The sequence below is a fragment of the Lutra lutra genome, chromosome 2, assembly GCF_902655055.1.
Source record: "Lutra lutra chromosome 2, mLutLut1.2, whole genome shotgun sequence".
Taxonomy (NCBI): Eukaryota; Metazoa; Chordata; class Mammalia; order Carnivora; family Mustelidae; genus Lutra; species Lutra lutra.
This window is the reverse complement of record NC_062279.1, coordinates 154,897,976-154,914,827: the sequence shown is the minus strand read 5'-3', so window position 1 is coordinate 154,914,827 and position 16,852 is coordinate 154,897,976. Positions and strand designations below refer to the sequence as shown.

Sequence of the window (16,852 nt, the reverse complement as noted above, 5' to 3'; positions counted from 1 at the left end):
CCACAAAATAGGGAGGGTGGAACTGAATGCATAGGAGTTTCCAAGAAGAGTAACGCATATTTTTGCATAGATTTCCAATAATACACAGTACTTCTCAGCAAACTTTGGGTGTCTTAGCTCTGGTTTGACCCCTGCACATATACAGAAAGCCACGCACTCTGGTGCCAAAGCAAAAAAAAAAAAAAAAAAATATATATATATATATATATATCATTGGAGTTTATAGCCCATCAAAAGTTTTGGAAGGAAGGAAAGGAGGAAGGAGGGGGGAAGGAGAGAGCGAGAAAGAGAAAGTTATTTTTCCCTCTCTCTGAAGAAGCATTTTCTCTAGCATAGCGCAGAATTTATTCCGTAACATTTGTAAAGTGCTAAATCCCGTGTCACCCACTGTACGAAAGTCATGAAAGTGAGAGAAGCCAAGGTACAGAATCTCGATGAGTCGCTGATCTACAGGAGTTTACATTTTGCGGAGCATAACAGTTTCTCTTTTTGGAGTTCTCACCCAGCCACACCCCATCCCTCCGTAAACAATTTTCAATGAAAAGCCCTTCATCTTTTCCCTAATCCTTTGCAAATATTCTTGCTTTTCGAGAACTCTTCGTCCTGAAAACTGAAATCACTGTGGGATCTCTGAATATATGCCAGTTATTTCTGATGCAGCCGAATGGCCGGCTTGATTTTCCCCGCGGTGGAGGGATGACAGTGACCACCCCCCGCGCCACGCTCCTCCCGCCCCTTCCCCTCTGCCAAAAGTTTCCAGAACTTAAAGCACAAAACGCCGCCTGAAACGTAAAGGGGCAGACAACTCCAACGGTTTCCACCGCTCTTCTATCAAGGAACCCAGGGAAGCTAAGACAACTGGGTCAGACTCGGCGAGGCTGGCAACGCAGTCCGATGCTCAGCGAGTTGGAAGCTAAGCCCACAAGCTGCACAGCGCAAAGAAGTCAAGGACAGCCTGCAAGCCCACTGCGAAAGAACTGGTCAGCACCCTTCCCTGCTGGACTACAAGGACCGGCATGCATCGCGTAGCGGCAACAAGCTCCGCTCCGGGACCCCGGCGCAACGGAGCCTGGGAAGTGAAGTCTCCCGGCGGCCCCAGTCGCGTCGCGAAGTCAGAAGGGAGGCGTTGCTAGTCCGCTCCATCAGCACGCCGGTTTCTGGACGAGCTCCGAGCCTCTTGCTCCTGCTCAGGATTTTCGCGGGCGGCGGCAGGAGCAGTATGGCTTGCTTGAGTAAACTCCAGGGGGAGGAGGGAGATGGGAGTGGATGGGGAGGCGGGGTCAGCGGAAGCGGCAGGTTGCTTCCTTCTCCTCACGCTTCCTCCCCGCCTCTCCCTGAGGGAGCGGTGGGAGGGGGAAGGAAGGGCAGAAGGAAGGTAGTGACACGTGTCAATCAACCCCCCCTCCGGGGGGCGCGCGCTCCGGGGCTCGCGCCGAGGGCTCGCGCCCCTGCCTCGTGCCTGCGCCGCTCGTATGTAAATGAGGGCGCGTGACGCGGGACGCAGATGGACAAGGGAAGAGAGAGAATGGCCGCTGCCGCCGCCGCTGCTGCCGCCGCCGCCGCCGCTCAGTGCCGGAGCCCTAGGTGCGCGGCGGAGAGGAGAGGATTCCGGCGGGAACTCGACTCTTGGCGCCACCGCCTCATGCACTGTGTAGGTAAGAGAGACACGGGCCGGGGCCCCTGCTCCGCGCGGCGACGGCTGCCGCAGCCCGAGGAGTTTGTGGCTGAGGGGGTTAGTTGAATCTCCCGTTCGGGTCAGTTCAATGGGGGAGCGCGATGGGAGCGGCGGCGGCGCGGCGGCTCCGGCGCTCGCCTTTTGTCTGGGGGCTTCTCGCCCGGCGCGATTCGCGCTCCTTTCCTTCATCAGCTCTTGCGCTCCTCAGGAACTGTTAGTTCGGACCCGCTCGCCGAGCCCCCGAGGAAACCGCTCGCTCGCGCTTTCCCCGAAACTCCGCGGCGCCCCTCGCAGCCTGCCGTCCACCCTGTCGGGGGACAGGCAGCGGCCCGGCGGGTCGGCCTCCGGATGGAGGGGAGCCGGCGGGAGGAAGGCGGGCTGGTCTGCGCCCCCGCCGGGCGCACACACACCCCCTTCTCGCCGCAGGCGGCCGGGCCGGTCGATGTAGCCGAGTGCCTGGGGACTGGGACCGGGGCGACCCTCCCGGGCGCTCGCGGGGCGGGGGTCGCGGGTGGGCCGGCTGGGGGCGAGGGGCGGCGGGGGCGTCGCCCGAGGGGCGGGGGCACCCAACTCTGCCCTCTCGCGCTCAGCAGCGGCGGCGCTGTGTGTACCCCTTTAAGAAGGAGCTCCTCGAGCACTGACGGTTGGGATTTGAAGTTCTTCCTCCCTCTTTGGAAGTCTGTACGGATGGGGGGTGTTGCCATGGTGACGGCACCCTTTCCCCCTCCCCACCTTACCCCCCCTCCTTTTCCCCTCGCGGACGCCGGGACGGCTCTGGTCCTCTTGTACTGTCATGTGATGGACCCTTCCCTGCACATTCGCGCACATCGCCCTCCCCACCTTCCATCCCCGTTCTCTTGCAATTCCATCTTCCCTTTCGGTGGGGTCGGAATCGTTTTGCTACAAACTTCTGGGCTCGGGGCTGTCATTCTGCGGGTTGCTCGGGGTGGCAGGAGATTGTGGGAACTCCCCACCGTGCCGCGGTCGCTTTTTTGTCTGAGACGTGTGCGAGGAGCTATTACCCAGCAGGTTGGTTTAGTGGGCATAGAAGGGACTATGAGGGTTATGGGATGGGGTGTGTTGTGCTTGTTTGTTTTGGAAGGGGGTGTGGGTTGGAGAGTGGTATAAAGGAGGTATAAAGGAAGATTGCATTGTTTTAAGGAGTGGATGGGTAGTGATAGCAGCTTGCTCGACTGGCGATTAAATCTTGGCATTTGGAGTTGAGGAGTAGTAACCTTAGTGCCTTAAGAAAACAACTCTCTTACCTTGTTTCCATCTGTTCTTGCGCCACCTCGCGCCCCTTTTCCTCCACCCCCACTCAGATTTGTTTGGTTAGTACCTGAAGATCTTTCTTGTTTTTCCCTAGTGAAAAGGAGACCAGTAAACTGGTGCAGCTTCAGCTTAGAAATGTGCCTGCAGAATACGGTGGTTATGGGAAAATGTGCAAGAAGGAAGCTTACTCCGACTAGGAGCATTTAAGTTCACTTTAAGCAATAAACTGTTTTATCCTTATAAAATATATTTTGGTCTTACTTTAGGAAACATTCTGGGAAATAGCTTTAGTCAAGTATTTATAAGTGATTTTAGTTCTTAGAAAAAGTTAAAAAAAATTTTTTAAAACCCTCATGGTATTCTTTTATAAAAATGTTAAGCCAAGTGTTGCTAGTGCTTCCGGAATACAAAACGGACCCATTTTTATAATTGCGTATATAAAGATCTCTTCCAGTGACAACCTGTTTAGAAATTGTTGAGTTCATTCGGTGAGAATAAGGCAGGATGACAGCATTGAAGCACTGGCTCAGGATAAAATTGTGTTAAGTTTTACCGAGGTACACAGTGATCTGTAGATGTTTTCCGTCAGTTTTTATGTTTTGGAATACTTTGGGGTTTTCTCTTTTCTTCTTGTTGGATACATTAAGTATGGCTCTGTCTCACAAAAATATGTGTAGTTTTGAAAAATAGTCAAAATTTAAACACGACATTGGATTTGATGGAAAAAGGGATTTATTTAGAGTATCTTTCTGCCTTATCAACACACAAGTAGAACTCAATTGAAAATTGAGTTGATGTGGTATGTGTAACATGCAATCTCTATATTATATTTTTAATGTAGTGTATAACTGTATTGTATTTGAAAAGAAATTTTTTCCTGGGCTCTAACTATATTTGAAAATTGTTGCCTATGGTCAGTCAAGAGACCTAGTAAAACCCATCTCATACTTTTTTTCATTATTTTTACATAAATAAAACTTTTAAAATAGGATATACACTTGTTGATTGGTTTTTTCAGTATCATATATGTGAAGCATTTATTCATAGTGAGAATTAGGATTAAATATAGTTTGTGTCATTATTTTAAATTACCTTTTGCTATTAACGTGCTTATATTCAATACTTAAGTTGGTAAATATATTTACAAAAAAGCACAAATCTTTTTCCTTTTTGCATGTGTGTGAATATTTATATGTATATCTGTATTGAATATATTCAGTGCTCTTATTGCTTGAAATAATTTTCATAAATTATACTTTCTATAATTTGGGAAAGATAATTATCCCCAAATCTTATTTTTATGAGACAGAAATTGTAAGCAATGTCCTGGGGTTATACAGCGAATTAGTATTGAGCCAGTAGTGAAGTTTTAAATCTCAATTCTTAGCCCAAGTTTTTAAACTAATCTGATTTTTTTAATAACTCATATAATATTCTAATTTCATAAGGGAAAAAGTTCATTTTAGTTGTCAGGACTATTGGAAGTTAGCTAAGATTCTTAACTCTTGATATGGAAAGCGATGTTTGCTTTTCTCTATTTGTGGAACTCATGTCTTTAGGTTAGATTTGTGACTACTCTGAGATTTATTCCTGGTTTTTCTTTTTTACAGTTTAACTGAAAAGTTCTACAAACTCTTATGTCCTAATTAATAGCTCTACTTACAATGTGGTGCTTTTTATAATTTTTCTATAATCCTATACAATGCTATAATTTTGAGTATGCTCAGCTAACAAATGTTTGAGTGCTTATTGGATATAGTAAATAGTATCCTAGTACTCAGTATGACATTGAGTGGTAATGGATAAAGTCTTGGGTCTTATGAAATATATAATACAATTAGTATCTGATAAGTCATTAAATTTAAAACAAAGTCCAGCATAAAAGAAATGTTTTAGCATATTTTTAAATATTACCAGGTCTTATATAGTCTATTAGGATATTCAATCTGGGAGATAGGCCTAGTTCTTTGTTTTTCTACTTTTGACTAACTTTTAATTTTGATAAAATTTCAAATTTATAAGAAAAGTTGGAAGGCTAGTACAAGGAACTCCTATCTACCCTTACTCACATTCACCAGTTGTATTACATTATCCTGCATTTATCATTCTTGCCTTACAGCTATTTTTTTCTGAACCATATGAGGATAATTTAGTGACAGCATACCTCTACTCTTAAATTCTTCAGTGTATATTTCTGAAAACCAAGGATATTATCTTATGTAACCACAGTGTAAATTATTAAAACCAGGGGCTTTAAAAATGACATAATACTATTATCTATTTCATAATCCATGCTCAATTTTTATCTCGTTTATCTATAAGCTCCTCCTACCTTCCAGTCCTAGATCATATATTGTATTTCCTAGAACTATCTGTTTTGTCTGTCTTGATCTGGAACACTTCCTCAGCCTTTCTTGTTTTTCTTGACCTTGACATTTTTTAAAAGTACAGGATGGTTATTTTGTGGAATGTCCCTAATATGAATTTGTCTGTTGCTTTCTCATGACTAGATTGCTTATACATATTTGGCAGGAATACCTCTCGAGAGATGTTCTCTCTCTATCAGTACATCATATCTTGAGGTTCATAATGTTGGTTTGTCCCAATGTTGGTGATGTTAGTTTTGAAAATTTGAGTAAGGTGGTATCTCCATATTTCTTCTTGAAAGTTATTATTTATCCTTTTACAATTAATAATGTAATTCATAGGGAAAATATTTTGAGGAACAGAATATTAACATAGTCTCACCAGTATTTCACCCACAAGTTTTAACATCCATTCTAACTTTGTCATTCCTTCTATAATTAGTACTTGGTAGTCTGTCATAAAGCAATCTTTCCTGTCTCCTCCATTATTTATTTATTTATCCAGTTATTTTTATCAACATGAACTCATCGATTTGGGGGTTATTTAATGGTTAAATCCATTACGATCATTACTTTGATTCCCCGATTGTCTTGGATTGGTCTTTGGGAGCCTCATGAAGCTGGTTCCAGTGTTTTTTGGCAAGTCACACCTCTCACCCTCATCTCTCAAATGACTTTTTGAGCACTTCCTTCCTGCCCAAACAAGATATTCCAGGTTCATCTTGTACTTAACCTGTCCCAGCCCTGACATAAATTATTTCTCCAAAGAACCCTCCATTCTTTTTAGTGGAGAATAAATTTAGGCACCAAAATCTGAACACTAGGTTTCAGGACTGTTTTTAAACCCTTTTTTTTCTGATACGGAAGCTAATACTCTGTGTAACTGATTTGCCTAAGGTTGCAACAACAAAACAAAATGGCAAATATCTGATTAGAATCATTCTTTAAACTCCAGTTTCTTTTGTACGTACCATTATTGTCCAGTAGAAATATAATGGGAGCCAAATATTTAAAATTTTCTGGTAACCACATTTGAAAAGCACATTTTTAAGGTCAATATCCTCAAAATATTTTAACATTAATCCATGCCAAATTATTAATGAGTTAGTTTACATTTTTTAATATTAAATTTTTGAAGTTAGGATTTTATACATCTAACACATCTTAATTTTGAACTAGCCACATTTCAAGTGCTTAATAGCCACATATGGCCAAGTGGCTCTCATTGGACAGCACAGTTTTATAGTATAATAGCTCCAGCCAACACTTGATACTATGGTACCACTGATTTCAAATGTGTTAATATTAACCAAGCCCACAACCTAATTTATCTTTCTCCAGATCTTTTATTTGTATGGAAAATACAGCAAATAAATAGGCTCTGGAGCTAGAGTACCTGTGTTTGAAGCATAGTGTCACCACTTACCAATGTGGACAAGTTGCTTAACCTCTCTGTACTTCAGTTTCTTATCTGTAAATTGGAGATAATGAAGTGGTTTGAGAATTAATTATGTTGATATATGTTAATATGTGTCTACCATATAAAAACATTCCATGAATGTTAGGTATTATTATTAGTGATTGACACAGGTTATTAGCAGCTTTGAGCTTTATGTTTTTGTCAATAGATTTTTTTTCTGGTGGGAATGCTGATAAACTAATAAAAGGATCAGGAGGCATATTAGAGGAACAGATAGTGAGGGCTTGCATGATCTATATTCTAGGGTTAGTTTGGAGTCACAGAGTCAGAGTTTTAGAATCACAGTATATCATTTAGCATAATACTGTCTTTTCATATATGGAGAGATCAAAAGAATGATACCTTCCTACATTCTAAGGAATCTTTTGGCTTTGGAGTACCTGAATACAAGAAATTAGTTTAAATTCATTTTAATATATATTTTTTTAAGATTTTATTTATTTATTTGGGAGAGAGAATGAGAAGGGGGAAGGTCAGAGGGAGAAGCAGACTCCCTGCCAAACAGAGAGCCTGATGTGGGACTAGATCCCTGGATTCCAGGAGCATGACCTGAGCCGAAGGCAGTCACTTAACCAACTGAGCCACCTAGGTGCCCAGTTTAAATTCATTTTTAAAAATCTGTATCATACTAGATCATCTTGAAGCTACTATGTGTCAGTATTTTCTCTATTTTACTCTTCCTCTTAAACACATCACTGTCTTAGAGTTTTGCATACTGCATATGTTTGTAGAGTGGACTTTCTTCCAAAATACCTGTGCCATTTATAATTGCAGTAGGGGTATCAGAGGCTAGTCTCTTCCTCTGTTTTTAGCCTGTGAAGAAGTTATGGGAGTACTTCATGGAGCTGTGACTCTTTAAAAATAGGGACAGTCCAGGTAAATAAAATTCTAGATAATCAACTTGACACTTCTTTCTTCTGGCTTCTTGCCTTCTGCTCTTTTGTCTGTCCACTGACTTCTGCTTCATCTGTTCATTATTGCCATGTAACTTCCAGAAGAGTAAATCTCCTTAGAAATCTGAATTTGATGGGGACTGGTATGGATGGGTCCACCCAAGAACCTTGGCACTTGGCTGTACAACTATTTTTTCAAGCACTTGCTGTTGTTTTACTAATTTGAAAAGGTGTAAATTATGGCACTAATTACATGCACAAGGCAGATGGAACCTATGATGATAATGAATAGTTGGGTGGTTAAATGTGTATCCACATTTGTCTTTACATTTGGGACATCAGTGGATTTCGCGTGTAAAATTTGAAATTCTGTGTACTCCTGCATTATTTTATACTTGGAAAATTAAAATTCTGCCATCCTTAGAACCAAGCAGTGTATGAAACTTGTATTTTTGCAGATGTTAGATATAGACTATAAGTTGGTCTAAACATATCATAGCCTCCTGCATGGTGCTGTCTCTTCATGTCCATGCTGTTTCCTTTGGCTGGCTATCTGTGTGCATCCCTCTCTGCTTGGCTGTGCGCCCTGATATGTTGTTATTATATGTCCTCCATGTTCCCGTGACTTGTCTGACTTTCAGCTCTGGTCTTTAATTCTACCACAGTGCAGTCCTGGGAGGAGCAACAAAGGCATGTAGATTTTTGGATATGTAATTTTTTTTCTTTATTAGTAAATCCAGCCTTTCAATTATAATATTCTACATTTTTTTATGTGTGGATTTCCTGTCTTTTTCTTTTTTCAATAGTATTCCTTCATATATATATATATATATATCTCCAGCATTCATGTGTGATAGATAACAATTGGTTAGAGCACTAAATTCATACATTCAAAATTTGGAGGACCCATTTAACTTCATTAGACTCCATACTTAGGGCTGAATCTGTCATTAAGCAATTCTTTCAGAAGTTTTTACTCACCACAGAAAGTAAAAGAATTTGAAACTTAATGAAGAATCAGTTTTCTATATCTCATTTTGTACAGTTTTCTAATGGTTGATAACAAACCTAACATGCTTATTTCATTCACTTCTTGTTTTTCTTTTTTCTGTATTTTTATTTGTTGCCAAGTTATTATTACTTTCTTTATGGTTTCTCACAGATTCAGTTTTTATAATGAAGTAAGCACGTTGGGCAGACAGATAAGATTTTAGTTTATATCTATGTGCATTGCTGGTTTTGTTGTCTTTCAGTCTAGCTTATAATCTATATTAAGTTATTATTTGGAATACTTGCTTTGGTTTTGTAGTTTACAAAGCAGTAGCATCTTCCATTTGTCTTTCTTCATAAAAGTAAAACCTCATAATCATATTCAGTAGTTGATCATGGTTTACCAGACTGCTTTTTCCCCATTTGTTTGTCTAGCTTCTTTACAACCCATAGATTTTCATCTGCTTTTAATTCTCTTTTGTACACATTGCCCCAAATTCCCACCTGTCTTTTTAGTTGTATCTTCTACCATACATCCTCGGTCACTTTTAAAAATCAATTGCAACCTAGAGATTATTCTAAGGTATTTATTGAAAAACAGATTTGAGACCTTTCTTCATTCAAATAGGCCAGTTCTTTTTACTCTATATCATGCTTTAAGAAATCTTAACATTCCTTGGGCAGAAGAAGGGGACCCTCAAAATAATCCAGTGAACTTTTACACTAAAAAAGTAAGGCAGTTGGCTGTAAGTAGGAAAACGAGAAGACCGAGTATCACCAAATCTAATGAGAGGAGTATTACAACAAGAAAGGACCGTTACGTATTATTGAGATGTTAAGTACCTTCAAACAGGAAAGTATACATTGTTTTTGACACCATTTAGGTTCTAGGTGACATAACTGGTAATTTCAGCAGTGTGGTGGGGAGGGAAGCCATATTGTAATAAGCTAGAAAATAATTAAGATGTGTATAAGAGGAGATAACATTTGTAGTAGACTACTCATTTGAGAAGCTGCATTTGAGGAAAAACATATAAATGAAGCAGTAATTGGATGAACCTGGGGTCTAGGGATATTTAGGTGGGAGATAACCATTATGATGGGGAATGCTTTTTTGAATCAGTAATAATTGACAATTACTTGGTATATTATTTAATTTGACACTTGAATGCAACAAGATATTGAGACATATAAATAGAATGGGCTTGGTTTGACTCACTGAATGTGAACTATAGAAGTATCTCTTGGGGCACCTGGGTGACTCGGTTAAGCATACTTCTGCTTTTGGCTCAGGTCATGATCCCAGGGTCCTGGGATTGAGTCCCACATTGGGCTCCTTGCTCAGAGGGGAGCCTGCTTCTCCCCCTCCCTCTGCCTGCTACTCCCCCTGCTTGTGCACACACTCTCTCTCTCTCTCTGGTGTGTGTATGTATCAAATAAATAAATAAAATCTTTTTTAAAAAAATCAAAAAAATTTTTTTTCAAAAAATACTTTACTAATTAAGTTCATCACTAAAATACATGCAGAATTAGTGTGTTACACAATTTAAAGGAATGATTTTTTTCTCCAATTAATTTACTTTTGTCAGTTAATCATCAAATATCATGAGTCCTGCTGTATGTGCCAGTTAATGGGGTGTAATTCTATGTTTCTTCCTTCCTGGGTTCTGAACTGAAAATAGACTTAGGAATCAGAGATTAAAATATTGACTTTTTAAATGGTAGGTTGTATGGAAGAACTTGGCTTGGAATTGAGGCCAAATCTCAGATTTTTTTACTCCCTGTCCCCCTTAATTGAATTTACCAACTTAACAAAGATAGAGCAGCCAGCAGGAAGTACTGTGCCTGATAGAGCTTGGTGAATTTACCATGTGATTTGCTTATTGGTAGGTATGACCATCTAGGCAGAGTGAGACGTAGGCTTGGCCATGCATGAAAATGACCTTTAAAACATTAATTCATCCCACTAGGAACAACTATCAGTATTTTGCCAATATTAGTCATTCCTCTTTCCTTTGGGGGGACTGAATAAAGGGTAGAGAAAAGGGCAGAAGCCTCTTTCAAAATACTTCCCTAAGAATGTGAAAATTGTTGGGAGAGGTGGGGACTGTGGGTGGGTAAAAAGCTTATTGTATATACTAGGAATAAGGCTTAGACTTTGCTTTTATTAAAGCACTCACAGTTATCAGGGATATTAAGTATTAAAGTTTGTATAATATAATGGAAAGAGAGAAGCAGAAACAATTTTGATTCAAAGTGATGAGGCTTCCAAAGATTGAGTGAAAGCAGAAGTTGGCAAACTTTTTTTTTTAAAGATTTTATTTATTTATTTATTTTTTAAAGATTTTATTTATTCATTTGACAGAGAGAGATCACAAGTAGTCAGAGAGGCAGGCAGAGAGAGAGAAAGAAGCAGGCTCCCCACTGAGCAGAGAGCCCGATGCGGGGCTTGATCCCAGGACCCTGAGATCATGACCTGAGCCGAAGGCAGCGGCTTAACCCGCTGAGCCACCCAGGCGCCCCTTATTTATTTATTTGACAGACAGAGATCACAAATAGGCAGAGAAGCAGGCAGAGAGAGAGGAGGAAGCAGGCTCCCTGCCAAGCAGAGAGCTTGATGTGGGACTCGATTCCAGGACCCTGGGATCATGACCTGAGCCGAAGGCAGAGGCTTTAACCCACTGAGCCACCCAGGCGCCCCCAAACTTTTTTTTTTTTTTTTAATATTCCTTATGCTGTACTTTTCATCTCCTGACTTACTTATCTTAATCCCCTTTATCTATTTTGCCCATCCTTGCACCCACCTCCCCTCTGGCAATAACCAGTTCCTGTATTGAAGGGTCTGGGTGTTTTTTTGTTGTTTATGTTTGTTTTGCTTTTTAGATACCTCAATTAAGTGAAATCATGTGGTACTTGTCTCTCTCTGTCTGACTTATTTCATCTAGCATAATACCTAGATGCTAGCTCATCACTGTTGCTGCAAATGGCAAGATCTCATTTTTGCTTTATGACAGAGTAATATTCTTGTGTGTGTGTGTGTGTGTGTGTGTGTGTGAGTGTGTGTATCTCGTCTTTATCCATCCATCAATGGATGTATTGATTGGCTGTTGTAAATAATGCTGCAATAAACACATGGGTGCATATATCTTTTTGAATTAGTGTTTTTGTTTTCTTTGGGTAAATACCCAGTAGTGGAATTACTGGATCATATGGTGTTTCTATTTTTCTATTTTTAGTTTTTTGAGGAACCTCCATATTGTTTCCCACAGTGGCTGGACCTTGTTACATTTCCACCAGTAGTGCATAAGCATTCCCTTACTCCACATCCTCTCCAGCACTTGTTATTTCTTGTCATTTTGATATTAGCTATTCTGACTGTTGCGAGGTAATATCTCATTGTGGTTTGATTTGCATTCCCCTGATGATTAGTGATGTTAAACATATTTTCTTGTGTCTGTTGGCCATCTGTATGTCTTCTTTGGAAAAATGTTTATTCAGCCTATTTTTTAATTGGATTTTTTTTTTTTTTTGTGGTGAGTTGTATATGTTCTTTATATATTTTGGATTTTAACCCTTTATCAGATATATCATTTGCAAATATCTTCTCCCATACAGTAGGTTGGCTTTTTGTTTTGTCGATGAGGTTTTCTGTGCTGTACAAAAGCTTTTTTGTAAAGTGCTGGATAGTAAATTTGGTCTCTGTTGCAGCTATTCAATTTTACTGTTACAGTGCAAAAGCAATATATAAATGAATGGCCATGACTGTATTTCAGTAAAAAATTATTTACAAAAATAGCCAGATGTGGCCTACAGATCATAGTTCGCCTATCCCTATGTTAAATGTTCTAGTGGGAGAGTAGGTTGGAGGCAACAGGCAGAAGGATAGTGTAAGCAAAAGTATAGAAGTCTAAATAATGATATATTCTGAAAATATTCAGCATTCTAGTATCATTGGAATATAAGGTGGGAGTAGGGAGGGGACTGGAAGTATAAATTACGTCCTCTATAAGGAAGAAATTATGAGTCTTAAAGTTTTGTTGTTTTTTTTTTAAACGGGTAATAAGCACAATCGGGTAAGTTGGCTTATGTTCATTTTGAACATCTGCTGTTGGTTCAGGTTTGAGGGGTTTTTTTGGTCTGTAATAGTTTTAAGAAGCTCAAATTGAAGCAGCTCTTTTAAATCAAAACTGGGAAAATGAGCAGTCTCCACATCAATATATTAATGAAGATGTTGGATTGCTGAAGTACTTGCAAATGGCACCCTTCTTTTCTGCCTGGGCTCTGAACAACTTGAAAAATAAGGAAAAGGTTGGGAGCCAAAAAATCACTTCTCCTACTGATCATACCAGGTTAGAGGAACAGCTTGGTGGGAGAGTCACATGGTCTGACACTGGCCAACTTATCCACCCAATCCTAGCCATACTAGGGAAGCAGAGCAAAATATGGGTTCTCTGCAGGTATGTTTTCCCAATAGCTCACTCCCAAGGAGAAAGGAAGCAGAACTGAGCTCTGTCTACTCAGTTGTTCTTTACAAAATCTCCGATCAGATCATGCAGTTGGTTCACTTCCCTAGGGGTGAAAAGATGCTCATATTGTGCTTGTGAAGCACCTTTCCTCATAGAAATGGGGAGCAAGGAAAAGTTGTTATTCCTTACCGTCCAGGCTACTTTTTTTGCAGAGTTGTATCTCTAGATAAGTTCAACTGTTATTATACTGAAAAGTCAAACTTACATATTCTGGATACTTAAAAAAATATTTAATTCTCGTGTTTGAAATAACCATATTTCTTAAACTCTTCTTTAATGAACTAGATTTTCTACAGACCTGTATAAAATAATTGAATAAAATCCATGTTTGGTGAGAAAAGAAAGATAATACTAACTTCTTTATCAAGTGACTTTTTAAATTTAGAAAGAATAGAGCACTATTTTTTTTAGTGAGAAAAGCAGATACTTTGATAAATAGTTTATGCTTTTAATCAGCTCTGATTATGGGTGCTTATGCAGTTTATTCACTGGTATCTCTTTCTTTAAAATGTTATCAATTCTTCCTTATTCTCTTTCTCTTCTCTTTCTGAACAAGTCAGTACCTAAACCATCAGGTGGAACAAAGCAAGGGTAAGTGTCTACACTGAATGGTGTATGTGGGGGGAGAGAGCCATGTCTTCTTGGAGGAGTGGAATGTCAGAGCCTGACAGGGATAAGGAGGGTCCCCATGTGGGTTGATGGGGTTTCAAGAGGTGAAGAGTATTCTGCCTATAAGGGCATGCTGGTGCAAGTTGTCAGAGTCCCAGCAGGGTATCTGTGAAGGATAGTAGGCCTGGTATGAGGGAGGATTGGTTGTTCCTAGTAAGGAGTGTTTAGACCTGAACAGGGTAGGAAGATAAAGAGGGCATCTGCTTGGAGAAAGGGTAGGAAAGAAAAGCATCCGTGTAGGGGGTAACCTGGTGTGGATGTATTGAGGAGGAAGTTGATGCGTGGACATCCCAGTGTAAGATGTCAGAGTCTGAGGGTGGGGAGAGGAAGGCATCCCATGGAGGGTCAGCTCAGCATAGGTAGGATGTTAGAGCCTGAGCAGCAGGAGGAGGATATTCTTGTAGGAGGGGTGCCAGGCATGAGAAATAGGGGCCTGAACAAAGTGAGTAAGTTGTATATATGAGGGAGGTGTGGGGGTATTAGTGCAGAGAAGGGTGAGGAAAGTATCCCTGTAGGGAAGGGGAGACAGCCACACATCGGTTACATACAGGGAGACTGGTCAAAAAAATAATTAAAGGTAATGGGAGCCAGGCCTCTCACTGTTGAGAGGGGAGTTTCAAATGTGGAATTGGGGAAAACTAGAATGCTGTCTGTAGTGTTGGACTGGAAATGAGATATTGGTGTGAATTCATGGTTTTCATTATGTATAGATTAGAAATATAGAAGTTAATGTGTGTGTATGTATACACACTTATGCCCTATACTATTCACTGAGGAGGGGCCTAGTAGCGTTGACAGTCCAGTAACATTGTACATAATGTGTCCTTGTTAATTTCCTGATTTTAATAGTTGTATTCCTAAAAGAATGCTTTTGTAGGAATTACTTGTTAAAAGGATTCAAGGGAGGAGGAAGATGATATAGGCCATTTACTCTCAAATAGTTGGAAAAATGAAAATTTGTATCATACTTAAAACATTTTCTATAAACTTAAAAATTGTTACAGGAGCACCTACGTGGCTCAATCATTTAAGCTTCTGACTTTTCCATCACTTTTGAACTTTTCCAAAGAATGGTGAATGATCAAATAGAAGGGTTCTGGGATCAAGCCCTGTATCAGGCTCCCCGTTTAGTGGGGAGTCTGCTTATCCCTTCACCTCTCCCTCTGTTCTCTCTCTCTCTCTCTCTCTCAAATAAATAAAATTTTTAAAATAAATACATATGTTATAAAGTAAAAATATTTAAAAGCAGTGTTGAGTCAAAATATTACATTCTCTTGAATTAATCACTTTCAGGCCTTAAAACCACACAGTAAAATATAATTTGTAGGTTTTTCAACACTTTTGAAATAATGATAGCTAATATCTTTGAGTGCTTACCATGCATCGTACACTATGTGTATGTGTATTAATCACATTCAGTTTTCATATGTGAAATAATACAATTTTTGTTCTCATTTTACCAATTAGAAAACTGAGGCTTAGAGAAGCTGCCCAAGACTTTCCATAGAGGAAATACGAAGGTAGAATTCTACCTCTTTTTTTACTACTACTCTCTTGGTCAAACCTGGTTAAAAAATTAACAAGTCTGATCCTTCCTAATCAGATAGTTGTGTCTAAAGCTTTAGTAAAATAGTGCTGTTCTCTGTTTCATTTCAGAACCCTGAGTTTGAAGAGTAGGTAAAAGTGTTTTAGATTTAGACCACCTCAGTGCTTGGTTCTTGGTAAGAAATAAGAGAGAATAGGGTCTTCTGTTATTTAAACATGCATATCTGAGTTAAGGATTCTGTTTGGGTAGATTAATCAGAAATAATATACCCAGATTTCTTTCTTGGTCACTATTGGAAATAGTGGGTGGTAAGAGCATGGAATTAGTGGGGCAAGGATTTTTGCCAGCACAGATTGTCAGTGTTTTTAGTTTGGATATAAAGTTGTTCTCTATCCCAATTCCAAGAATGATGGCCATCTTCTTTCCATCTCTTCTGAATTTTTCCAAAGAATGGTAAATGATCAAATAGAGGGTAGCTAATGAGAGTTTATTATTTCATTTTAACTCCCTGTTTCTTCTATTCCCTGATACCCATCTAGAGTCTAGGAAAATAGTGCCTGGTAATTTTTTTTTTTTTTTTTAACACACCAGCATTAATGATCAGCCTAATCATAACCCATTTTTTCTCCTTTGCCTTATTATTTGACCTTTAATATTTCCATTCTGGCATCAGTATAACTTATAAATGGGTTAGAATATCCCTATGAGTATACATTAGCTTAGTTAGCTAACTGATCCTACTACGTTATCTTCACTCTTCTCATCAGTCTGAACCCACAGATCCTTTCATCCTTGTTTCAGAGTTTTTGCTGACTCTCTCATTCTTTAGACCCATTCCAAATTTGCCCCTTTATTTTATATCAGAAATAATAGGATTTTCAGTGTTGAAGGAAGCGCGGTCATCTGCTCTGATTTGTTGTGCATCTCTTCCTCATAATTTTTTTTCACTAAGTTTTTACAGGGTCAGGCATTGTGTTAGGGAACTCAGATGCATTAGATTATTTTCATGAAGCACAGTCTTGTAGATTACACAAGGTTTTCTTACTATATTAAGTGCTGTAAAAGAAGCATATAAGCATACAGTTATGATACAAAGGAGGATAGTGATCAGGTTTCTTTGTATGGGTCCAGGAGTGGTCATAGGATGATTGTGGGATATGGAAAAGAGAGAAGATGAGTCACAAAGAAACTTTTAGGTGGAATATAATAGTAATTATTTTATTTTTAATTATTTTACTTTGGATTAGGCATTAAATGCTTACACTTGTGTTCATTTGATTTCCACAATAGTTATATAAGTAGGAACTATTTTTATCATCCCCATTAAATAACTCTTAGGTAGTGGAAAACCATTGATGGGTTTCTTTGTTTTTTTTTAAGATTTTATTTATTTGACAGAGATCACAAGTAGGCAGAGAGGCAGTGGCGGGCCCGG

The 16,852-nt window shown here is 39.5% G+C and overlaps 1 protein-coding gene across 20 annotated transcripts in view; it reads left to right on the top strand.

Moving 5' to 3' along the window:
- The first annotated feature begins 1,274 nt into the window (after window positions 1-1,274).
- LCORL (ligand dependent nuclear receptor corepressor like) overlaps window positions 1,275-16,852 on the top strand; it is a 165,262-nt gene continuing 149,684 nt past the window's right edge. For 3 of the 20 annotated variants that reach the window (XM_047718967.1, XM_047718969.1, XM_047718966.1), the window contains exon 1: window positions 1,275-1,655. In XM_047718967.1, the coding sequence (XP_047574923.1) occupies window positions 1,505-1,655 (151 nt within the window). In that variant the 5' untranslated portion in view covers window positions 1,275-1,504. The remainder of the gene's footprint in view (window positions 1,656-16,852) is intronic. The other 17 variants (XR_007125286.1, XM_047718971.1, XM_047718979.1 and 14 more) reach the window with 10 other exon arrangements.